This window comes from Mastomys coucha, unplaced genomic scaffold (genome assembly GCF_008632895.1).
Source record: "Mastomys coucha isolate ucsf_1 unplaced genomic scaffold, UCSF_Mcou_1 pScaffold15, whole genome shotgun sequence".
NCBI lineage: Eukaryota > Metazoa > Chordata > Mammalia > Rodentia > Muridae > Mastomys > Mastomys coucha.
The window spans coordinates 10445505-10472291 of record NW_022196897.1 but is presented as its reverse complement, the minus strand read 5'-3'; the positions used below and the strand labels follow the sequence as shown (position 1 = coordinate 10472291).

General features: G+C 39.1%; 1 protein-coding gene, 1 long non-coding RNA gene and 1 other non-coding gene across 7 annotated transcripts in view; 1 reads left to right on the top strand and 2 right to left on the bottom strand.

The window, feature by feature from the left end:
- The window catches only part of Pdss1 (decaprenyl diphosphate synthase subunit 1), a 36993-nt gene extending 12178 nt beyond the window's left edge, over nucleotides 1–24815 (bottom strand). Inside the window, exons 1-8 of one of the 5 annotated variants that reach the window (XM_031369178.1) lie at nucleotides 24580–24684; nucleotides 24050–24172; nucleotides 18936–19000; nucleotides 18414–18534; nucleotides 11959–12089; nucleotides 9001–9142; nucleotides 7060–7171; nucleotides 6849–6958 (exon numbers count right to left, since the gene is read on the bottom strand). In XM_031369178.1, coding sequence (XP_031225038.1) covers nucleotides 6849–6958; nucleotides 7060–7171; nucleotides 9001–9142; nucleotides 11959–12089; nucleotides 18414–18534; nucleotides 18936–18982 — 663 coding nt within the window. In that variant the 5' untranslated portion in view covers nucleotides 18983–19000; nucleotides 24050–24172; nucleotides 24580–24684. Of the gene's footprint in view, nucleotides 1–6844; nucleotides 6959–7059; nucleotides 7172–9000; nucleotides 9226–11958; nucleotides 12090–18413; nucleotides 18535–18935; nucleotides 19001–20010; nucleotides 22877–24049; nucleotides 24173–24579 lie in introns of those variants that run through there. The other 4 variants (XM_031369179.1, XR_004118465.1, XM_031369175.1 and 1 more) reach the window with 4 other exon arrangements.
- Nucleotides 17783–17916, bottom strand: LOC116092724. Its single transcript, XR_004119446.1, has one exon. It is a non-coding gene; the product is annotated as a small nucleolar RNA SNORA42/SNORA80 family (small nucleolar RNA).
- LOC116089769 lies at nucleotides 24549–25669 on the top strand. Its single transcript, XR_004118466.1, has 2 exons — nucleotides 24549–24909; nucleotides 25212–25669. It is a non-coding gene; the product is annotated as an uncharacterized LOC116089769 (long non-coding RNA).
- Nucleotides 25670–26787: the final 1118 nt, after the last annotated feature.

Genomic DNA, 26787 nt, shown 5'->3' with positions numbered 1-26787 from the left:
CTAGCGCTCAACCTCACTCAGCCCTGGGAATGCTTCTAGATGACTTAACATATGTAGCTGTAATGCTGGCAAAGCAGGACTAAATTGCACACACCAAAAGGTCACACAGCCACTTACTTGAGTAAGTGGTAAAGCTCTTTACTGCTTCCAGATACCATTACTGCTGGTCATGAGCCACTATGTAGTTGCTGGGAATTGAACTCAGGACCTCTGGAAGAGCAGTCAGTGCTCTTAACCGCTGAGCCATCTCTCCAGCCATGTCTTTACTGCTTTCAAAAGCAAAGGCCTGTGATCCACAGCAGCCCAGGAAGGGCTATTCTTTGCAAGTACTTTGTGAGGCCACAATGAAGGTCAATGTAGAAAAGAAGTCAAGATATCCACCCAAGAAAGGCAAGTTTCAGCCAGCTGGATATATTGAACTGAGAACAAAATGACTCCCCCCTCCCCCCCCCAAGGAGAAATAACTGATAATAAAGCAATCTCCAGGGGCTGGTGAGATGGCTCAGCGGGTAAGAACACTGACTGCTCTTCCGAAGGTCCTGAGTTCGGATCCCAGCAACCACATGGTGGCTCACAACCACCCTTAATGAAATCTGACACCCTCTTCTGGTGTGTCTGACACAGCTACAGTGTGTTGGGTGGGATCGAGCAGGGCCAGAGTGAGTGGGGATGGCAGAGGTCCTGCCTTCAGTTCCCAGCAGCCACACACATGATGGCTCATGGCCATCTGTACAGCTACAGAGTACTTATACACATAAAATAAATAAAATAAAATCTTAAAAAAAAAAAAAAACTCCAGTTGTGAGACTAATGCTATCTTTTCTTTTCTTTTTTAAATTTCTTTTTATTTTTTGGTTTTTCGAGACAGGGTTTCTCTGTGTAGCCCTGGAACTCACTCTGTAGACCAGGCTGGCCTCGAACTCAGAAATCTGCCTGCCTCTGCCTCCCAGTGCTGGGATTAAAGGTGTGCGCCACCACCACCCAGTTATCTTTTCAACATAAAGACAGATATAGAAGCCAGGAATAGAAGATTTCTTTCAAAAAATAAAAATGGAAAACGTCTTATATTCATATAGTCAATGAATTAGCATTTGTGATACATGTAGCTAGCACTATCAAGTACTTAAGCTTTACTCCTTTCCATGCTGACAAGTCAAAATTTCTGTTCAGCTTGATGAGCACTCTAAAAAGAGTCCTGATTCCCTTCATTAAAGTTACGAAACAAAAAACCTCAGTCACAAGTATAAAATCAGATACAGAGTGGCACACTGCACAAAATGGCAAGAAGGTAAGTTGTATGACACTGCTTGACTCAAAACCAGAGAGATGCCTAATATCTTCCTGGAAGTGGATAAAACCAAAGAGGAGCTTGACTAATTGTTTTGCTTGAAGCAAATGCTACAGTCAGGCTGGGCTGTGCCCCAGTGCTGCTTTGAGGACCATACCTAACACCACATTCCCATGCATTTCATCTCAGAAAGTCTGAGTAGCATTGCTTGCACTGGAGGGGCAAAGTTTAACCAGGATCTCTTTTATGTTTGGAATATATACTCATATTACCATAAATTAGAGGTATTTTATAGGCAAATTTTATGTGTTATGGTCTTATTTAAAATAGTATAGAAGGCATGGTGGCACACATCTTTCCTTTAGCACTTGGGAGGTAGATGCAGAAGTATTTTTATAGATTCATGGGCTAGCCTCATCAAACAGAATTCCAGATGCCAGGGCCGCATAGTGAAACTCAATCTCAAAACAAAACAAACAAACAAACAAAAAGGAGCTAGAGGGGCTGGACAGATGGCTCAGTGGTTAAGATCACTGGCTGCTCTTCCAGAGGACCTGGGTTCAATTCCAATACCTATATACTGGCCCACAACCATCTTTAACTCCAGTCCCAGGGTATCTGACACCCTATTCTGACCTCAGTGGGAACTGCACAGACACACAGGCAGACAAAACATCCATAAATATAAAAAATAATAAAAAGATTACAAAATACTGTAGAGACTTTGAGTCTGTTCCATTATAAATATAGTAAACAAATAGAGAGAAACATATACAACATTGTATCACAAAGATCTGCAATGTGATCTTGAACATAGTAATTTTAGTAATCCAGAGGCTAAACCAGGAAGATCACTGGTTGTAGGCCAGCTTGGGATACATGGCAAAATTTTGCCTCAAACAAAATAACAACAAGCCCCCTGCAAATACGCAGTATAAATGTGTCAAAGACAAAGACAACTCAGAGAAAGAGAAGGGGGGAAGAAAGGGGGGAAGAGAGGAAGTAGCCATTAATTATAAGTACTCTGCCCAAAAAGGCTGGTAACCTGGGCTCAAATCCTGAGAAGCCACATAAATGTGGAAGGAGAGAACCAACTCAACAAAGCTACTGACCTCCACACAAATGCTATGGCAGGAACCTCTTCAAATAATAATATAATAAAAAACAAAGCAAAGCCACAAATAGCCATCAATGATCTGAATGATGTTTGGCTTCACTCAAGAAGCGAGAAATGTAATTCTGGATTGTCGGAAATAGAAAAATCTAGTATAATTTCTGTTAGTGAAGCCTCAGGTAAAGGAGGACATACTTAGGAGCTGCTGACAATGATGCACATGGCCTTACGCAAGGAAATCTGGTGGTGCTTAACAAAACTACACATATAATTGACTCTACCTTCATATTGAAAGCAAGCCCCATGTGACACATACACAAGCAGGTCATGTGGTTTGTAACTCTATACTGAGATCCTAAATGCCTGTATACAGGAGAGTGATGCTATGGCCACACAACAGATACTGTACAACCATGGGGTTTTCTTTTCTTTTCTTTCTTTTGTGATTGTTTTTCTTTTGGGACTCACTATATAGTCCTGGATGGCCTGGCACTTGCTATGTAGACCAAGTGTATCTCAAACTTCAATATTTACCTTCCTGTTTCCTGAGTGCTGGCATTTAAAAAAAAAAAAAAAAAAAAAAGGATGTGCATCACCACACTTCACTCTGTTCAGCTGGTTTTTTCTTTCTTCTTCTTCTTTTTTTTTGGTTTTTTGAGACAGGGATTCTCCGCATAGCCCTGGCTGTCCTGGAACTCACTCTGTAGACCAGGCTGGCCTCGAACTCAGAAATCCGTCTGCCTCTGCCTCCCAAGTGTTGGGATTAAAGGCGTGTGCCACTGCTGCCTGGCTGTTCAGCTGTTTTTAAAGTGAAGATTCTATAATCAAAATGAAATCATCCAGAATATAGTGTAGGTGGGCAGCCAGAAGAAACAGTAAGTAGTCTACTAACTTATTAGAGGATATAAAGAGTAGGAAATAATATGTATGTATCTTACTTATACAAAATGAAACAGGAAGGAAGACTGCAAAGCACTAAGACCGATGTGCTGGGTGAAGCAGAGGGGGATGGCAATGCATACAAGAAAGGGAGAGATGGGCTTTGTTGTTGCTGTCTAATTCCCACCAGATTCCTGGGGAACAAGTCATGGTTTTAACTATCAGCTACAGAGTGCATTTGGCATGACTATGTACACAAATAAACGGTGAACCATGTTTTGAAAATAACATCAATCCTATTTTAATATCATTTAAGGGCACAAAGCAATTTTCCGTAATGATCTTTATCTCCAAATTCTTACCTCCCATCTTTGGCATGTCTAATTCCCTTTGAAGAATGTCTTTGGCCATATGTTTGCATGTTAAATACCAAGAGCATATAAAAATAGCCATTTTAAATACCTAACACCTCTGGAATATTTCCCCTCATGGTCACTTAAATATAGAACTTGTATTCAGAGTGCTTGAATTGAGATTTTGCTGTTATCCTAATACACAGCTCTGGAACACTGCTAACACACCTCCTTGTGGCCAGTATAGAACACTTCTTTCATTTTGTTTTTCCACTTTACCTTCTTTCTCTCTCCCTTTCTCCCTTTTTAAAAAGAAAATTTGGAGTTTTCTTGGGGGCAGGGGATGCTAATACTAGAGATTGAACCTAGGAATTTATGCATGGTAGGCTATGCTCTACCACTAAGTTTTAGTCTTAGTGCTAGACTATTTCATTTTTAATCAGAATTGAACCACATTAAAATACACGTCTACTGGTTACTTGCTTATTTTTTATTGCATTTATTATGCATTTGCTTATGTGTACATGTGTCTCTGTATATGGCTTTCCACTACTTGGATTTTAGGGACCGAACTCAAGTTAACAGGCTGTAGCAAGCACCTTACCTGTTGAGGCATCTCATAGGACCTGATTACTTGATTATCTCTGAAAAACACAGGCGCTTCTTATTACACATACATTATCTTTGGCTGTTTAAGCAGAGTAGTAATGATGCCTTTCCTTGGTGACACGAATCCCTAAGATCACACCACTGTGTGAATTAGTTCCTTGTCCTATGCAGAGCTGCTCCTTTGTACCCAGAGAATGCTCATTCGGTGTTTTAGAAATGAGCATCTTTAGTGTTTCTAAACTGCAGCAGCAAACTTGTGAACTTCTCTTAACTATCAATGAACTTCTCTTAACATACTAGTAGTTCCTGAGGGCAGATTGTTCCCTTTTTTTATATAGTTTTTTTTTTTTTTAACTATGTGTAAGGTCTCAGGCAATTCATATATCAGAAATGAGCTAAAGCTAGATATAGTAGGATTTCTGGTAGTTAGATAAAAGTCTAGCATCCCTCAGGAACCCGTGAAACAGATTTTCCTTCCTCAAAGGGAGTAATTTCCCTTGCCTCTGGCAGAAGGGATATCAGAATGGACATATAACTCCGCTGACATGTACCCATGGCTTCATGTCAAAGGCCATGATGGACTCTAAGCACCTATAGTCCCTAATCACAAGTACCTGTTATACATTTCAAAGTCCAGACTACTTTTTCTTCTCTCTGTTCTGAACTCTTCCAAATGTCTCTGGTATTTTCTTTCTCTTATTCATGATAGAAACCATCCCCCTGATAATGGAGCAGCTGCCTTGGTAGTTTCTTTCCTGCACCCCTAACATACACACCCTTAGCTAGCCTTGGAGTTATGCCAATCCTCTAGTCTCAGCCTCAAGATTTGGATAACAGGAGCATATTTCTCCATTGGTCTAGGAAGACAGATCTTCCAGAAGAGGGTGTCAGAATTTTTAGTTATAGGTGGTTGTGAGCTGCATGATTTAAGTGCTGGGAACTGAACTTAGGTCCTCTTTAAGAGCAGCAAACATTCTGAGGATAAACTTTGTAAGATTTGACAACCAAAAGTTAATAATAAAGCATCAATGTAACAACTTTATGATACCCATTTATAAGATATGTCATAATTTCATATCTTCTTAAAAACCAGTATACTTGAAATTTCTCCCAAGTGGAAATGTAATAGTTTTTTCAGGAAGACAAAGAGCTGTGATTGTGGCCAGCCTGTCCTACGCAATTCACATCTCTTTCAATTAGATCTTTTTATGAAGAATATGTTGTCCTCATTTTTTCATTATGGCCCACAAGTATGTTTCTTGAACCATGACAAAATAGAGGTATTGTTGTCAAAGGGCTAGGAGAAGGCTCCCTTTTACTATAATTTTCTGAGAGTGGTCTAAGACAATTTACATTTGACCTTATATGTTTCTTGTTTCCATGATTGCATAGGACTATTACGTGGGACCATTGCTTGCCCAGGTTTCTTCTCTAAACCCACATATTTCTGATATATATATACATATATATATATCAGAAATGTCCCATACATACATACATACATATATACATGGACATATATATATATATATATATATATATATATATCCCAAACATGCATACATACACACACACACACACACACACACACACACACACACACACATGTGCAACATTTTGTTTTTGAGACAGGATGACATCTATAGCCCATGGTGGCCTAAAACTCACTATATAGCCCTGGATGGGTTTGAGCATAAAATCTTCCTGTTTCTGCCTCCAAGGGCTAGAAGTACAGTTATGCATCATTAAACACAGCTTCTTACAGAACAGTTTTATAGAGAGACTGTTTGTTATTTGTGAACAATGACTATTACATATTTTAATACACAGATTAAAAGACAGTGATTTAAATGTTTCTATAACACCGAGAGGCAGAGAACACAGCACAGACAGGAGGAAAAGAGGACCAGAGACTAAGAAGTTACTATTTAATTTATACTCTGAAAATTATAGCTTACATATAGGAGATATAATAAAATTGGCTAGATCTACTATTTGTGAACAAGTATATAACTAGTACAATGTAATAGTTAAAGCGTTTTTCTCTCAGGTAAATATTTATGTGATAATTCAGTATTTCATAACTGAACAGGTAAAATGTCAAAAATATCATGTGATAACTGTGATAAAGAGTTACTCAGAATTTTATATATGTTTGATTTGGAAATATCTTGACCTCATTCTTTTATCTACGAGTGTGTGACATGTTTGAATATGGATACATGTATGCCATGACGTGTGTAGAGAGTGGAGCACAGTTCCTGGAATTGCTTCTGTCCTCTTTTAGGTCCCAGATGTCTAACATCAGGTTTCTGTGGCAAGTGCTTCTCTGGTGAGCTATCTTGCCAGCCTAGACTGGGAAATATTTGATTGATTCTTGGGGGAGGAAATATGACAGAAAAGTTCATTATTTCCATACCATACCAAAAGAACACAATGAAAGTGAGAACATCATAAAGTTTCTGGGATATAATAGTTCCTCTTTGATATCTGGAATTTTAGGATGCTATTTTAAGGTTCTCTAATTAAATGTTTCTAGGAGAATTAGCCACCAAGAAATAAATGTTGGCTTCTTTCGACTTGAAAAAAGACAGAACGTACATACTGCTTTACAACTGTTGGCTATCAGACTGGCAGTCTTCTTGAAGGTCTTCTCAAGGTAGTGGGCAAACCTTTCATTCTCATTTTCTTTCGACCCTAGCTGAAGAAATTCACCTATCAAGAAGGAGAAGGGTTACTTGAGATATGATTTTATTGCCTGGCTAAATACCAGAAACGATATTCTAAATAAAAAAGAAAAGTTGGGATCAACTTACCACGCACTAAATCTTCAATAACTTGGGCTAACATAGATACAACAGCTGTGTTTCCAATCCGTGCCAGAGCTATAGATGCTGCAGAAAGAATCAAATCTCCAGCAAGAACAGCCTAGAAAAGAAGAATTAAACATCACAGATAAAAAGTATACAGCTATCTCAGTAGTTAGGCACTTACCTATCATGCACAAAGCCTAGGTTTGATACCCAGGATATTAATGTGCCCAGAACAAATTATCAGTTAAAAATTATACAGTCAAATTATATTGTACACTATAATGCACATTAAACGTATGTATCAGGTAACTACCCTGTTACACAGAAATCCTAGAATTCACAGAATGTTTTACTAATAGGCTTTTATGTTTTAAAAAGCTAGGCTGTCACAGAGAAGTGGTGAGACATGCCTTTAATCCCAGTACTCTGAAGATGGAGGCAGGCAATCACTTTGAGTTTAAGGCCTGTGTGGTCTGCACAGCAAGTTCCAGGACAGCCAGGGCTACACAGAGAAAACCTGTCTCAAAAAGAAAAAAGAAAGAGAGAGAGAGAAAGAGAGAGAGAGAGAGAGAGAGAGAGAGAGAGAGAGAGAGAGAGAGAGAGAAGCAAACAAGCAAACAAGCAAGCTGAGCTGTCTTCCACTAGCTATGTAGGCAAAGCAGACTTTAAACTCTTGACCTTTCTGCTCCACCTCCTGAGTCCTGGGATTAGAGACACTCAATCACCACATCTCACTCATGAAATGCCAGTGGTTGAATCTAGGCCTTTTATATGCTGAGCATGAGTTCTAACAACAGAGCTACATCCCTCTCCAAGGTAATAGAATTTCCAAAATAACCATTTTAGTAGTTTTCTGTTCTCTAATATCTAGAATACTGCTATTTAGTATATGCTTAGTAATTACTCACCATTTTGCAAAAATTCATTCCAATTAAAGTACATGAGGTACTGACAAACAGGAGGGAACCATATGCTTTATGTGCAGAACAATGTAAGAGGGTAGATTTGCTTCATGTGCTTTGGTTTGCTCTCAACTATGTAAAACTGCTAATGGAGGCACATGTGTGGGTGAATGCTTGCTTACAAAAGGCCTGCTCACAGAAGGAAAGCCTGCACATCCTCTTTTTCATTTGTTCAATTTCATTCTTCAACCCATAACTTAACCCATAACCCATAAATCCTCAATCCAAAGTATCTATTTTATATATTCTCTTCAAGCAATCCTAATAAAACAGGAAATAAGTTTTAAAATAAATATACAGGGGTCAGAGAAATGGCTCAGCAGTTAAGAGCACTGGATGATCTTCCAAAGGACCCCAGCTTGATTCCCAGCACCCACATGGTGGCTTCTAAGCTCCTGTAAACCCAGTACTGGGGGATCTAGTGCCCTCTTCTGGTGTCCTTGAGCACCAGGCATGCAAGTGGCATGTATATATGCATGAAGGCAAAATGCTCATACCCATAAAATAATAAATCTCTTTCTCTATATATCAAATATAAAAGCATTTATGTGTGTGTGCATACGCTTGTATGTACAGTAAATCTTATTAGGACCTCTTTATAGTAAGTTTTGATGCTAGAACACTATTTCTGAGATTTCTCTTGTCTTGTAGTTTCTATTTGCTTTGACACTCTTGAACATGCAGCAAGTTAACAAATGCTTATAGGTTCAAGTCAATGTAGGCAATCTGAGTCAAACAGAAAAATGTAGGAATCCACAAGAAATACTCATGAAAATGCTTTCCCTTATAACTAGAAAAAAATTCATGAAAAAACAACAGAGACTAAGGAGAATCATTGAGTTTGTTTATAACACAAACTCTTCTTTGGAATTTCAAAGACCACATTCAAACAAGTATATTTTACACATCCGAAAAGCAAATGCAATCCCATAAGCATGTGGTTTGGTAAGATTTTTCAAAGTAACAATAAAAACCATCATACCTTTTTCTCACCCCAGATTTTATTAACTGTATGTTTTCCTCTTCGAGAACTTGCATCATCAATAACGTCATCATGAACCAGAGTAGCAGTGTGGATCATTTCTGCAACTAAGGCTATGGAGCGCTGGCTGGCTTGCATATCTCTAATTAACAGAAAGCAATGCTTTTTAACAGACGCCGCCTAGAACCTTCTCAGCAATCATCTTGTGAAAACTGGATATCGGATCTAGGATAAAGAATTTTATTTCTCTAAGAGAAACTGTATAAAAATGTTGGCTGTCCTATAGACCCTAAACACCCAGCTATGACAATCACATTTCAATCCATGGAACCACAGGTGGATCAGGAGAAGAGACACTTGCAATGGACCTCCACATGCATACTTTAGGATGCATGTGCCCTCACACTTCACACACACACAAATAAATGTATTTTACAAATATGGTTTGCAATGTATGAAGATTTTTTGTTTGTTTACATAGCGTTTTGCTTGCATGTATGCCTGGTACCATATGTGTGCCTGTTCAAGGGCAGAAAAGGGTGTCAGATTTCTGAAACTAGTTATTGATGTTAGTCCATGTTAGGACTGGGAACTGAACCCAGGTCTTCTATGAGAAAAAGAAATGTTCTTTTCTGCCCCAGTATAAAATGTCTTAAAGAATCAAATGCTAGGACATATACTCACTCTTTCTCTCTGTCTAAATCTCTCTCTTTCTCTCTCTTTCTCTCTCTCTCTCTCTCTCTTGCTCTCTTTCTCTAAAAAGTAATCAAAATATATCTTAAAGAACCAAATGCTACCGTGCAAAGTTTTAAAAACTATATTAAATGAATGACATGACCAATAATTTCCTTCTAACTAATATTTAACTTTGTTGGATCTCTAAATTCATTTCTCCTTATAAATTATAGGATAAGAACTCACAAGGAAGGGGCTGGAGGGATGGCTCAGTGGTTAAAAGCACTGACTGTTCTTCTAGAGGTCCCGAGTTAAATTCCCAGCAGCCACATAGTGGCTTACAACTATCTGTAATAGGATCTGATGCCCTCTTCTGGTGTGTCTGAAGACAGTGACAGGTATATTCATATACATAAAATAAATAAATCTTTAAAAAAAAGAATTTGCAAGGCGATATGGTGATATTAATTTAACAGTAAAGCAGGAATGCCCCAATTTCTTTTTCTCAGAATAGAACTACTCCTTAAGCAGTCTTCTCTCCTCAGTCCCAAGAAGCTGGGACTACAAGTGTGTATCCTGGGTTTCTGGCTTCTTGTGAACCAGTCATTATTATATTATCATGTATAGGAATTGTAAAACACTGAATTTTGATAAATCAAACTAGAAAAGTACATTTGAAAGGACTCAAGCATGGCAAACATGACTGTGGCAGGCCTTGTCCTTCTCCCCCTCTGCCTTGCTAAAAACTGTTAGATTACATTCCTGAAACTAGCCCCCAAGGTTTATTCTTTTGCTTGGCCATTTCTTCCTCCTGAGGCTGACTATCAAAATCCAGCTAGCAAAGTCCAGCATTCCAAAGCCCTCTACTTAATATGCCTAATCAAAATTAAACACCTTATCTTAACACAGCTTTACCCTTTTACCTTTATAAACCACCATTTTCCTATGTGCCAGGTCCATCTCCTCTCTATCCAGTCCTTTATCCTCTGGGACAAATACCTCTCTTCTCTAGCTCTCATTCCCTTTTCCTTCTCCCGGATCCTCTACTTATGTCTTTGTCTTTTATTCCCTGTCCTCTGTTCCTCAGGGGTAAATAAATCTTTGTGCTGAGAACTTAGTCTTGGGGATCCTGAGCCAGTATTTTTCCTTTCTACACCAATTATGTATGTAGTGTACCATTTGACTCATGTACTCAGTAAATGTTTATCATAGTGTTGTGTCTTATGAGGGGAGGAATGGGAAAGGCATGACAAATGACCTTTCCTTTAAGGACCTAATTTAACATCTGCATAAATAGTGTTCATTTTAATCCCTTAGGCTCAGCAGAAAATCATAACAAATACCATTGTGAAAATGACACAGGCACTCACTATACATAGGTATGTGAGCATCTTCTAATCTTGCTTTAAATAGGATTTTAAAATGTGATGCTGTGGTGGCCCATCTTACCCAAAGCTTTAGAACTCAGCCTCCTAACTGCTTCCATCCCCAACATCAATTGTAAGATACTGCATTTATATAATATTTATATAATATTCAATATTATATAAATTATATGGTTATATAATTTTATTTATATGATTTATAATATATATCATATATTAAATTTCACAGTTCAAAACATAGCAGTTCCTAGTATTTCCAGATCACAGGAGACTTTTTTAAAAAAAATTATTAGTTTCTTTATTTACATTTCAAATGTTATCCCCTTTCCTCATTTCCCCTCCCCAAACCCCTTAACCCATCCCCCATCCATTTACTAACCCACCCACTCTCAATTCCCTACCCTGGCATTCTACTACACTGGGGCATCCAGTCTTCACAGGACCAAGGACCTCTCCTTCCACTGATTTGAGAATCATCATGCTTTGCTTAAACATTTCTCTTCTGCACAAAGAGGGTCATAAGAAAGCACTCAATCCAAGATATGTCCATGATAATAGCACAGTGTAACATTAAAACAAGCTTTGGGTTAACTGTCAATATGTATAATGATTAAATAAAAAGCTACACATCTTGGGATTCTTTACTTTCTAATGGGAAAATAACTGGCTTTCAAATGTTTCTAATGTATTTATTTGCAACTCAGGTTTTCTACTGTGTACTCCTAGAAGCTTGTAAAGGGATGCTTATTCAGTGAGTAAGCCAGACTCTACACATGATTTAGTGAAGTCTCAGATGTTGCTTCTTACGTGAGAAATTAATAAACTTATGAAAGACAACTTTCCAAATTAAAAAAAAAAAAACAAAACAACAACAAAAGCATGAAATAAAGTAACTGACCGGGAGTTATTATGATGAATATTACACGCTCGGGCCATTAGCACCACAATAATCGGTCTAAAGGCTTTTCCTTTGCCATCAAAGTAGTATTCAGACATGTCCTTCAGTTCTCTGGTGGAGATGTGCAGCTCCTGAAATACAAGTTTCCTTCTTGTTAACATGGCATTACAGACATACATGCAGACAGATAGGAATCTTATTTTCATCAAAACTTCAGTTTTATTTTAGTGTACTCATTTCTTTCTTTTCTTTTCTTTTTTTTTTTTTTTTTTTTTTTTTTTTTTTTTTTTTTTTTTGGTTATTCGAGACAGGGTTTCTCTGTGTAGCCCTGGCTGTCCTGGAACTCACTCTGTAGACCAGGCTGGCCTCGAACTCAGAAATCTGCCTGCCTCTGCCTCCCAAGTGCTGGGATTAAAGGCGTGTGCTACGGCCCGGCTAGTATACTCATTTCAATTGAGAAATTCAACACAAAAAAAGAATATGGCTTTGCCCCAAGTGGTATGGTATCAGTACTAGGAAAAGTATTGCCCCTTTTCTGATGGGTAGCCAGTGACCACAGGACAAAGAAGGGAAAGCGGAAGAGGAAGCATTGAGGAAGGCAGAGGACAGACAATATAATGTGTGGGAGCCTATGAAGCAGATCAAGAATGAACCCGATGGGGAGTCAACAGACAGGAGGACAGACAGCTAGGATGAAATACAGATTAGTAAGTATGTATGTCTGGGCTTTATTTAGCAGAAGACATTTCAAAGATTCACAGAAGAAATGTAGAAAAGGCATGATTTACTTAACTGTGGGAAACTTACTATTGAGGTGGGGAGACAGTTTAGCACTATGATTCTCTGAGTTGTGCTCTTGCTGTGAAGCCCTAGATGGCCTAGAAGCCAAGATCTTCCTGCTTCTCCCTATCAAGTGCTGAGGAACAGGAACACACCACCATTCCTAACTGAGACAAACACTTAAAATACAGAATATTTTAAAAGTTCTGAAAAAATTAGGAATAGAAGAAACATACTTCAATATAATAATGTTTACAAAAAAAAAAAAAAAAAAAAACAACCCAAACCAAAACCAGTTGCTAACATTAGTCTAAATGGGAAAAACTCAAAAAACACTTTTTCTAAAGTCAGAAAAGAATATTTATTCACTTTCCCCATTCTTATTCAATATAGTGCTTGAAGTATTAGCTAGATAAGTAAGACAAGAAAGAAAGAAAAGGGATACAGATAGTAAAGGAAAAGGCCAAATTATCCCTAAATACAGTTCAATTGTTCATATAACACTCTCAAGACCCCATCAGAAAACTCAGAAATGATAAAAGTTTCAGCACAGTACTAAGCCTAAGCAAAGAAGGGGAAGAGCTCTACAGTAAATGTTTTACAGCAATGAAAAAGACACTAGAAAATGGAAGGCTCACTCATGGATAATGAAAATGGCTATACATGAAAAGCTATAGATTTAATTCAATTATGCTCAAATTTCTAGTTACATTTATCTATGTATTTAATGATTACTGAGCATGTACATGTTTGCCATGACCGATGTAAAGGCTAGAGAACAATTTGTTGGAGTCGGTTTTCTCCTTCCACCAAGTAGTTCCTGGAGAATTCAACTCCAGCTGCCAAGCTTGGCTGCATGCACCCTAAGCCACTGAATGATCTCATTAACCCTCTAACTATATTTTAAACAGAAAAAAAAAACCTTAAAATGCATATAGAAGTGTTGGGAGCAACCTTGTTTGAACATTAACTGCTCTGTCAGCCATAAGTACTTAGTGGTACAAAGTCTTGGCCTCTGTGAAACTAACCCAGTTGAAAATTAACAGCTGCCTCAGTGGGAAAGTACTAGCACAGATGAGAATAAATAGCTATAAATCTTGCTGTTAGGTATCTAGCAACCCATTTTGTTATGAGAATACCTGCTATAGATTTTGCATTTAGGTATCTAGCAATCCATCATGCGGACAGGTGCCTAGCTACCAGTCCAGTGGGGAACAAACAGCTATGGATCTTGTGGACAGGTAGCTAGCAACCTACTCTGTTCTGTTCCCCTTGCTGAACTTTTCACCTAGCCAATTTCCTGGTCCTGAGAGCACCTGTACTCCCTGGAGACAAAGCGACCCTACTCCCTCCCCTCACCCCCTATCCTGCTTCAATGAGTATATAACCGGGGTGGGAAAAATTAAAATTTGTCAGCTTGATCAGACTTCTTGACTTGCTGTCTGTTCTTTGCATCTCTTGTCCCTTCATTCTCTCCCAGGTGGACCCCCAGACCCTGTCTGACCGCTCCACGGGCTGGGGCATAGAAGTACAAAAGACCCCAGATAGTCAAAGCAACCTTGAGTCAAGACCAATGACCTCAAAGTATACTCTAGAGCTACAGTAACAAATCACAGTACTTAGCACGAAAACCGATCCCTTTAAAGTGGAACAGAGGCACACACCTTCAATCCCAGCACTTAGGAGGCAGAGGTAGGCGGATTTCTGAGTTTGAGACCAGCTTGGTCTACAGAGTGACTTCCAGGACAGCCAGGGCTATACAGAGAAACCCTGCCTCCAAAAATCAAAACAAAACAAAACAAAACAAAACAAAAAACTTATACACTGATACAATTTCAGTTAATGCCACATAAAGTGGAATAGAATAAAGAATCCAGAATTAAACCCACAGTGCTGCAGATATTTCATTTTTAACAAAAATGGCCAAAACATATTGGAAAATAAAAATCCTTTTCAACAAACAAGGCTGGAACAAAGGAAATACACATATAGCAGGATAAAACTACAGCCCCGATTTTTATCCCCCCAAAAGACAACCAATGAATCAAATACCTTAACCTAAGATCTGAAACTCCAAAACTGAAAATACACAGGCAATGCTTTAAGATATACATAGTTGATGATTTCAACAGGACTCTAGTTGCTTGGAAAATAATAACAAAAACTGAAATATAAGAATGCATCAAAATAAAAAGCTGTAACTCAAAAGAAACAAATGAGTGAAAAGATAACTTATAGAATGGGAGAAAATTTCACTAGCTATACATCTGGCCAAGAATTAGTGTTCCTCATACTCTGGTCACACTAGCTAACAAAAAACAACAAATGCTTGTGAGGATGTGTGTTCATATGTGTAATCCACGTATTATTGACAGTAATGTAAAGTAGTCTAACTACTATGAAGTTAATATGAATGTACCTACTCCTCAAAAAAACCCCATAAACTAGAAGTGGAACTTCATGTGATCTAGTGATACCACTCCTGGGTACATACCTGAAGAACTCAAAAGCCAACATACCCAGAGATACTTTATGTCCATGTTACTGGAACACTATTCATAACAGCCAAGTATGCACCCAGGCTGTGTTCCCATCAAGAGATAATGGATCAAGAAAATGTGATACACATATACTATGGAGTTTTATTCAGTCTTAAAGAAGAATAAAATTATGGTGTTCACCTTATTAAGTGAAACAAAACAGACTCAGAAAAAGATGTTTTTCTCTCACTTGTAGATCCGAATTTCTTTTTAAAAGTAAACACATGAAACTATGTAGAACAGCAAGAGGAGGAGAAAGGGGAAAGGAGGGAAGCAAGTAGGGCCAAAATATGTGATGTACTTGGGAAATAAAACAAGTGGGAGGAGGAAGATAAAAAAGACATGAGCAATGCAAATTATATATTATTTATGAAAATATAATAGTGCCTGTTTTTACAAATAATATTCAATAAAACGCAAGCATAAAAAACAGGGGGAAAAGCTGTAAATGGTAATACATGCTTATAACTCACTAATTCTAGCCCTTAGGAGGCTGTAGGTGGATGGTATGAGTTCAAGGATGAGCTGGGCTACATAATAAGAACCTGCCTCAAAAACAAAACAAAACAAAACTATACAAACAAAACAGAAAAAAACCCCAAACCAAAAGACTGATTCAGTGGGTAATACATTGGTAACATCAAAAGTCCAGAAAAAGGAAGAGATTGGTGTGGGGCAGAAACTGTGAATGTTGTTGCATGGGGATGAGCTTCATGAAACCCTGGCTGGGTTTGACTTGAGAAGAATAAAAAGGATTCCTCATGGGTGTGTATTTGTTATATCTGCCACTCAAGGAACATGTCTTCAATCAGAGCCACACAAAGTAATTGTGTTATGGAGCGCAATTACTAAGATAAAGGCACAAGTGTCAAAGATAAGCATGACAACCCTTGCCCACAAGGAGTCCAGGGTCTAGATGGGACAAGATTAATAACTAGAGTTAATACAATACAGTAAAATGGGTAATATCACCCAAGGTAAATAAAACCACTCTGGGAACACACAGAAAGACTAGTTCAGGCCAGAAGAGATTAAGAGAGAACTAGAAGGGAGGATATAGTGTATCCTGGAGCCTGAAGGGGTCTGGAGGCAAGAGATAGAAGAAGGTCATGGACAAAAGGACAAGAAGGTTCCAAGGGCTCTTCCAAGGATTCTAGGTGATCCCATCAATAATCGGGGATACCAGAGAGGAAAACAAAACACCAAACCAAACTACATATGGGGTGAGAACAGCATTTCAAACATATTAAGTTTGACATAGTCATAGATACTTCATGGAGTAGTATGCTCAGTAGTTAGCTGTATAGGTTTAGAATAGACAATTCAATCTAGAATAGAGATATCTGGGGGATTAAGAGTAGAAATGAAATAAGTATATATTTACATATATGTGTGCATGTGTGTGTGTGTGTGTATGTATGTATGTATGTATGTATATATGGGAGTGGGGTTTCCAGAAGTATAGGGTAGATGAGATAAAAGATCTCAGAAATCAACAGAGGATGGCCTAAAGACTAGGTGACTCAGGAAATTATGGAAGCTACAGGAACAGTTTCAAGGAAGGAAAATGGTAGTAAAAAGGGCTAAGGCAGGGAAAGAAGAAAGCATTCACTGCATTCAGTAAGAGGCAGCTCCTGTGATTTGGAAAGAAAGATACAAGCAGTGATGGCGTAATGCAAAGGGGTTCAGATACTGTGATGGAAAGGAAGGAGGCTGACACAGTGTTAGGATGGTTCTTCTGAAAATGAGGATAGGCTGGGTGTGGTAGCACATGTTAATAATTCCAGCATTCCGGGGACAGGAGGATGGTGAGTCTAAGGCCATCTTGATACACAGGAAGTTCAAGGTCTGCCCAGAGGAGTCATAGTGAGAGCTTACCTTAAAATAATCTAAGTAAACAAACAATCCAGAATATGAAAGACAGTGGTAGAATATTTCTCTAATCCCAGCATTCAGAAGGTACAACAAGAGGATCATGAATTCAAGTCCAGCTTGGGCTACACAGGGAGTCTCTGTCTCAAAACAAAGCACCACACAAGAGCTTGGGTACTACTAGGTGATAGAGCACCTGCCTAGAATGTACAAAGTCCTCTGTGACACTGCTATTCTGTTGTGAGGCATTAGGCTAGAATATTCAGGGAAAAGATGGTAAATTCTAAATGGGGTACTAAGTTAACAGAGAGTCATACGAACATTTAGGAGAAGGATTTTATTCATTTTTATTTTTTAATTTGTGCATGCATGCCAGACAACAACTTTGGGTATCGTTTACTTTTCCATTTTGGAGACAGAGTCTCTTGCTGGCCTGGAGTTCACCAAGAAGAATAGGCTGGCTGGCTGGCTTTTGAGCCACCTACACACCTATCTCTATCACTATAACAAAAGTAAACTACCAGGTCCAGCTTTTTAATACGGTCTTGGGGATCAAACCCAGACCCTCATGCTTTCACAGCAAACATTTTTCCAACTGAGCCAGATCTGTGGCCCTATCTGAGTTTGTTTTTCACTGCACAACTCACATCAGTGTTAGCAACCTACAGACACAGAGGCTATATACTGGGCTAAGGTCATGATTTGCTTTGACATATGACATTATGAGAGGACCAGGGGAATAGGCTTGCCATAATTCAATCCACACACTGAGCAGTGTTATATAATCCACATGATATTTATATGAGTTGAAAGAAGAAAATCATATTTGGAGCAGCTTAGCAATGGCATTCAGAATTAGATACTGAACAGGCATATGCTCCCCGTACCTATTTTCTTTAGTTTTCCAACTCTGCAATAACAACTTTCTGAACAGTAACATGTACTATATCCCCCATGCTGTCCAGCATCAGGCTCACACAGTTGTTCCTAAGGTAACATGAAACCTGATATATGCAAACTGAGTAGGCACAGGCATGGCTACCTTTTCATTTGTTTGTTATTTGAGACAGGGTCTCATGTGGTAGCCTAGCCTAGCTTGGAACTTACTATATCACCCTGACTAGACTTGAACTTTCAGTGGTTCTCCTGCTTCAGCTTCCCAAGTGCTGGGATTATAGGTGTGAGCCACCATAAAATGGCTGCATTGTGTGTTGGTTTCTAATTCTAAAGTGTTAACAGGTTTCAGGAAAATAAAAGCCTTACCTTTCTAATGTCTTCATACAGACCTTTCAAGTCTCTCCAGCCAAGTTTAAAAGGATCACTGTATTTCTCACCACTCTGAGTTTGACTACAACAGCACCTTGCTGGTGTCCTTTGATGAAACCTGGTGAGTGGAAATGCACATGACCCCATTTTTAAGTAATTCAAACACATGCATATTTATATGGTGGAAAAAATGAAGGCAACTTGCTAGAAATCAAATACGAATTTGCAAAGGTCACCATAATTCAAAAACACACACTGAATTCTAATCTTGCTAAATAATACAATAATAGGTGATTTTAATGAACAGGACCTTGACAGGCAACATTGGAAAAAGATTATATTATGTTCACTGTATTCTGAGTATTCAAGTTTTACTATGTTCACATTTTTTGAAATGGCAGTGATCACATAAAGCAGACTATCATGACTTTTAAACATTTTGTTAGCCTAGCCTAATAAAATTTAGAAGTTTACTAGCAGTGATTACCTTTGTAGCTCTAATAAGGATTATAAACTTACTGTGATATACTATGCATATTTGGGGAGGCAGATGTTAAAATCTTCATAAGACTAAAATAGGGTATCTGTAAAACAAAAGTATGAAGAAACCTATGAGAATATTCCTAGAAAACTCATTCATAACAACAAATATCCCCATAACTCAAAGATATTGTTTAGTCAGCCACTTATAAAAGGTTGGAAATCTTAGAGAAAAAGGACAGTTAGAAGTTCCCTTACCTGATTATAAAGGTGACATGTGTCATATCAGAATACAGGAATTAGAGGAAAGCAGAAGTCAGTCTCAGTGTGGCAGGCCTGTAATCCCAGCTACTAATGAAGCTGAGGTAGGAGGATCATAGATTCAAGGTTGGCCTAGAGGACAGTGAGTTCAAGGTCATCCTGAGCAACTTTTAGTGACTCTTTTAGGGACCTTATCTCAAAATAAAGAGAGCTAGGGAATGCTCAGTAGAAGAGCAGTTGCTTCGTCCTCAGAGGTCAAAGGTCTAATTCCCAGCAGTGACAAAACAAAAAAAGAAGAAAATAAATATATCTGTAACAATACATCCATTCCTTTAAAAGCTGGGCCCATATTTGTTAAGGTGCGTCCATATTTGTTCCTACCTTTCTACACTAGAAAAGATGCACCAAAACAATTTCTTTCCATTTAACTAAGACTGGTCACAGAACAGGGAAGACTAAAGTATCTCTTTTTCTTTCTTTTCTTCGAGACAGGGTCCCTCTGTATAGCCCTGGCTTTCCTGGAACTCACTCTGTAGACCAGGCTGGCCTCTAGCGTATCTTTTAAATTTTCAAAACACACAAATGCAAAAGTATCATCTGGGACAGTTAGGAAAAGATCTTACCATTAAGGAAGGAACTGACATTTACACAATGCCTGTGTTGTTACTGTTATTAAACATAGTTGGAAATGGTGCTTCTGGGTAAGTAATGATTAGTAAATGAATGGACTAGGAGTACAGCCCAGAGGTAGACTATGTGCTTTGCATGACACAAACAAACCACTACCAACCTCAGGGGCATTTTGATAATATGATCAAAGATCCAGGAATCACCTGGGCATGGTAGTGTATACCTGTAATCTCAGCACTTTGAGGTCAAGGGAGCAGGTGGACAAGTTCAAGGTCAGCCTGGAATACATAAAAAAGGCTAAGAGAGACTATCAAAGAATTACAGTTTAACATTTCTAAACAATTCTGTGGTAGTAACAAATACTGATTCTAACAATTAATATTACTATTCTTTAAAAAAAGAGAGATTTATTTTTATGTGCATGGGTGTTTAGGCTGAATGTATGTATTTCGGTTTGACAAGATTATATAGGGATATAATGAATTTATGACACAGGCATAGGAACATCCAATGTTGGTATTTTTCAAGAAGGGAATCTGGAATGCCAACAATTGCCTTCCTCAATTTCTAGAGGATAGTTAGGATAAATGATGTTCCTATATCTCAGATGTTTTTCAGAAGATAAATGATGTTGTACTTTATATTATCTTGAACATACAGGGCTGTGAAGCAGGATTCTCTGCTTAACTGTAAGCTCCTGTTATCAAAGGAACTGTGATAATAAAAATGAGTCTTGTCATGCATATTGCATTCAAGTGCTTGGTTGCCTCCAGTTCCCTGGTTTCTTGCTTCGCTTCTCCTGGAAAGATCAGGAGGCAGGAGAATCAGGAGGCAACTTGGCCAACTTCTCCCAATATGTCTATGCACCACATATGTACAGTGCCAAGGAGACCAGAAGAGGGTATTAGAACCCCTTGGAACTGGAGTTATAGGCCATGTGGATGCTGGCAATTGAAGGCAGGTCTTTCAGAATAGTGCTTTTACTGTCTCTACCTCATATATTACTATTCTTAAAGACAGGATGAAAGCATTTTAAAAATTACTAATTTACTAGTCTAGTCTGGCAAAGGCTTCTATATAAAATATGTGAAGATATTTCTTGACAAAAAGGATGAATATGAAAATAAACTGTGTTTCTTGATAATAAAGTTTTATAGTGTTATATTTTAAAACCTTTTTTTCTTTCACAGAGCTTCATAATTAGTTTTGTTTGTTCTAGACAGGATCTCACTATGTATTCCCAGCTGGCCTCAAACTCACAGATTTACTGTCTCTGTCTTCTGAGTGCTGAGAGTAAAGGCATGCACCATCATATCCACATCTAGCCATAACTCCGTTCTTAAAATCACATTTACTCATTTATTTATTTAGTGTGTATCTGCTTGTACACAGGCACATGCATGGCACGTGTGTGGAGGTCAGAAGACAACTTGAAGATTCTCTTCTTCCACCATTTGGATCATGAGGCTCAAATTCAGCTCATTAGGCTTGACAACTGGGTGCTTTTACAGAGTGACCTAACCAACCCACTTATTTTAAAAGTTATAAACCTGGATTCCAGAAAAGTCAAGAATGAAGAACTGACTGACAAGCATGATTACAATTATAAGCAAAAAATACCCTCAGAACTGTGTATACTGTCATCTCATTAAAAACCTCTATGTAAGCACCCAAAAGTAAAACACAGAGACAAAACCAGAGTTTAAAGTAGTTATTTTGAACCAAATAGGATTGTGTGTATGTGTGTGTGGGGGAGGTCTTGCTTTAGTTACTACTCATTTTTGGTATTTATTTTCTGACTTTGCCTGAATGAACCATATATTGCTTTAGCTGTTAAAAGAACACAAATGTTGACTTTGCTAAACAGTGGCCAACAAGACTGAGGTTTGTGGTCTCTACTACTGCATTATCTATTCATTAAATCATTAAGAACATTGATGTGCTATAAAAAATTATAATGTCCCCACAACATAGCAAGAGCTCTCTCTTTTGATTTTACTACAGGACAGCCCACTTTCTCCCTTTTGGGATGGACGTCTTGATATGTAGCACAAGCTAGTTTTGATCTCACAGTCTAGCTGACTCAATCTCCATAGTAGCTAGGATTACAGGCCACTCTTTAGATAATCTACTTACTTCTTTTGGTCTCCTTAAGTAGTTCATTTATACAAATGTAATGCTTTACTATGGAACATATAAATAAGGACCATGCATCCCACCAATGCTTTAAGACAGTATCTTATTACACAGCCCAAGTTGACATTGAACTGATCCTTATACCTGGGCCTCTCAAGTGTTGGGTTACCATTAGTGTACCATTCTGCCATAGCACATGACATCTTAATGGAAGAGTTACATCTATTCAACCTAAGAATTAAAACTGCATGATTAATACAGGGCACTCTCTGCCACTAGGTAGCTTAAATACTATTAATTGCAATCTTTAGAGGACAGAGCATGGTGAAAATATAAAAAAAATTTTTGCTGGGCCACTTTGTGACATCTTTATCTCCATAACTACTCTTAGAAAGAAAAAAAAATATAAACACACACACACACACACACACACACACATATATATATGTATGTTACTTGGGTGAGAATCCAATATACAGCATATTTATTTTTATTTACTTTGCAGTCCTTGGGCTCAACTCAGAACTTTGCCAATGACTGACAAGTGTCCTACCACTGAACTATAACTCTTAGCTCCACAGAAACACAAGATAGTATTTATTCAATTATACCCTCAGGTCCTCAGCAAAGATTTAGGGCAGTATTTATTCAAATCAACCTGTATTCTATTTAGAGCTACCTTGGGGCAGTGTTTTCAAAGGGAAAGAATCATGTATTAAAGTGAAGCTGTGCAACCAGTTCTGGGCCTCACTGAGGCTGGCAGTGAAAATAATTTTTCCACTTCTGATTCTATTCCCTCTCTATATCATTTACTCTCTTTGAAAGTCAACTCTGCCCCTTAAGATGTTTTTAAGGTCTCATATAGCCCAGTTTGGTATTCAACTCACCCTGTAGCCAAAGATTGCCTTGAACTCCTGATCCTCCTGCATTTTTACCAAATGCTGGTATTACAGACCTAGTTGAGAATCGACTTTTAAAATAAGAGAAAATGTTCAATATGAATTAATGACACAGTTGGGTGTGGTCACTTAGATCTAATGCATTGCTCTAGGGATAGGGATGGTGGTGGAAGTTAAGGCAAGACTACTATAATGTATCTGGGGCCATGCTCAGGTTGACAGTAAATTCCAGGCCACTCTGGGCTACAGTATGATACCATGCTGGAGAGACAAATTTGGCTTAGTTATTGTCCCTAAGACTTGCAGTCTTTGAGAGACCTGAAGTAATGAAAGCATTCATGTCTGAAGTAGATACCTGAATTCTAATATATTTATAGTAGAAAGTATTAACACATGAATGAGAAAAACACGATGTTGGACCATCAAGTAGTCTTCCTTTTTGCTCAAGGAGACGGATATGGATGTCAATGACAAAGATTCTTTCCAGAAAAACACTCTTTTCATGGATAAGGTTTCTTTTCTCTCTCTCTCTTCCTTCCTTCCTTCCTCTCTTTCTTTTCTTTCTTTCTTTCTTTCTTTCTTTCTTTCTTTCTTTCTTTCTTTCTTTCTTTCTTTCAAGAAACAGCCAAGGCCAAAGTATTCAGTGGCATCTTGTGGTAGATTCATCTCTCTCTGCAAAACATGTCTGCATCTATGGAGATGAAGCCCCAAATCCTCTAAAGTCTACCTTACAGTATTAAAACAGATCCCTACAAAGCCTAGCTTTCTCTAAGACTCTTCCTACACACTCTCTTTCTCTTGTTATTCTTTCTATCTAGATCAACTTGCATTTTCTCTGCAAATTCTTTTTTGGATAATTTGTTATATGCATCTACTTTAGTTAGTTCAAACCACATATTTATAAATGCTACACATTTCCTATTAGTATAGTGTTTGATAAGTACAACTGACATATGAAGTGTACCAAATCTTACTAAAATTTATGAGGTGGGTGTTTTTTTTAGATGAGAGGTTAATTACTCATACAATTACTTGGTGGCTGGAAAGGTCTCCAAATACCAAAGTGAAAAACCACTAACTTCTAAAGTCAGTCTGTAGATGCTGCAGGTAAAGCCAACGGCACGGATTGACCCAACTCACACAGAAGTGGAGAGCCATTTACAGGGCTAAAGAAAATGAAATTGGAACCAAATGCAGTAGGAGAGAGTTTCAAGGAATCACGCTTACTGCTTAGATAATGATTTTACTTCAAAGAAGTCAAAGGTCTTTCATGACACCCTTCGGCTCTTCTCCTTCTAGTGTCCTTCCAGAGCCTTTCAGGAGTGCGTTCTCTCGTAAGCACCTGCAGAACTGAAGTAGAGTCCACCCTGGCTAGCATCACGTTGCGTCGCCACAACACCCTTTCCGAATTTTGAGATTAACTGGATCCGAAATCCGAAATTGCTAGGAAGTGAGATCAGAGGTCTCCTTTGGCTCTGGTTGTATCTGCGTCTTTCCTACACACCCCGTCCGCCCCGGCATCTCTCTTAAAAGGGCTGCGCTCTGCCGCTTCCTCTACCTCAGCCCCAATGTCCCCTGGATGCCCGACCAGCAAGCTCCGCACAACGGGCTCCGCGATTAGTCCCGTTTCCCGGGCGTCCCACCCTGAGGGACTGCAGGCTCCGGCGCACGTGCGCATCCTCCCATTCATTCGGTCGCCGGCTGTCATTGGCACGGTGACCTCTACGCCGCTGACAGCGCGCGCGTCCCGGCCTCACCTGCGCGCGGGTGTCCGAGGTGGCGCACGTCCGGAGCGGCTCCGCACAGCCAGGGCGTCCCAGCCGCGAGCTTCCGACAGCCGCTGGCCTCCAGGAGCAACCGCGCCGCCAGCACGACCAGCGCATAGCCATAGCGCGAGTCTGAAAGTCGCGGCGGGCGGTGGCTCCGCCTCTGCCCCAGGCCCAGACCCGGAGCCGGAAGCTGGGCACCGGAAGCGCGAAGCCGCACCCTGTTCCCCACCCGGTTCCCCGCGCGGTCGCCTGTACTCTCTGACCCTCCTCCGAGCCACTGGCTCCGGCCGGTAGCCGCGTCCGCTTTTACCCAGAAATGTGCGTCCGAACTGTTGTCCTACGCGGGACAAAGCGTGCAGAAATCTGGTTCCGGTGCCTGCTAACCCCGAGGCCATGGTTTCTGCAATGCCAAGTTCCGAGTGGACGTGCCAACTTCCTCTAATTTGCTCTAAGGGTTTATTCTGAAACAGAAGCTAAATTGATCTCATAGCTTTTGGACTCTGTCCTGAAAGCCTTAGAGATGTATACATGCATAGTTTGACAATTTTGTTCATATCTGGATATTGGAGACCAATTCTCGGTGTAATTAACTACACAAATTTTAATTTTTTTTTCTTTAGACGATCTCGCCGTGTAGACCAGATTGGCTTTGTGAAGACCAGGTTGGGTTCAAATTCACCATCCTGCCTCAGCCTATTGCTGCTGAGATTACCGACCTGCGTCCCCGTATTTGCTAATGCAAACAGTGCAGCTCAGGATACACACTAGCAAGAAAATGTTTTCGTTGTCGTTGTTTCGTTTGTTCGTTTTGCCTGATGCATGTCGGATTTATTCTAATATTGAAACAGCATTTTTATAACACTTTCATCGAATGATATACGTGCTCATAATCATTCTGCCATAACAGGTGGAGGCAATGAGAGGTAATGAAACACCAGGGAGACTGAAGAAACTTACTGTGTTCCCATGTTGACATTTTTTCTCATTCATTCGTTCGTTCATTCATTTTACATCTCGACCGTATCACCCCCGTCTCCTCGCAGTTCCCCTCCTAGGAAGAAATAAACCAGCTGTAATTTTCTGAATCATTTTTTCTTGTTTTGCAATCCACTTAAAAAGGTTAACCCTAAAGTTGAGCACATTATTTTCATATTATATATCTGTGTTAAGAATGGAGGTTATACATGTATGAAACTATCAAAGAAAAAAACGTTTGTTGTTTAGGGGTTTGACTGAGTGATTAGGTGTTTTCCTAACATGCTTAATAACTTAGCATCCCAACACCACAAATTAATGAATGAGTGAATGAAATAATCCAACAGGTAGGTTTTGCCTAGATAAGTGTAGCAATAAATACTTTCATGTTCTTTTGACAATGCTACGACCTGTGGTAGATTGTTTTTGGTGATCTTCCTTTGCAGGTAGGGAAACAGGAATAACCCACAGGGAGACCCAATTCTGCTGGGCATTTTTTAATGTAAAAATTATCTAGATTAAAACAAAAGGCCTGGTTCTTAAAAAGAAGTTGTAGTGTGTTGTGGTATAAGCAAAAGAGCACTTTGCTGTTGTAGTCAAATCCCAGTGTTAGATCCTCAGCTCCAACACAAGCACAAAATCACCAAGCTGTACTAGCTAAGCTGCAAGATTAACTAGGAAATAGAGGTGAAGTCATTTGAGGCTTCTAACACTGTTGTGTGGCTAAACTCTGACCCCTAATAATCTATCAAGAAGACACACATAATTCATAGATGATCCTTTTGATCCAACTAGGTTAGCCAGGAGGGTGCCTGATCCTGGAGCAGGTGTTTGGGTGCAGTTGAATATGGCTTCTGTGAACTGAATTGGGGTATACAACATATGAACCTAATATAAAATTATCTCTGTCTCTAATGCACTCCTTATATTTGGGACGTTGCACACAATCTAGATGATATGTTTTGTAAGCAGGCCTATGATGAAGCATCTGCTTCCTCCCCACTACTCCCACCCCCCAGGTACCAGCCATACAATCGGTCTAGTATAAAATGAAATGAAGTTTGTTTTAGGGCATGAGAAGGGGGGTTGAGAAGGGAGTAGAGGCAGAGAAAGAGAGGGGACAGAGAGAGAGAGAGAGACAGAGACAGAGACAGAGAGACAGAGACAGAAAGACAGAGAGAGACAGAGACAGAGACAGAGAGACACAGAGAGAGAGAGAGA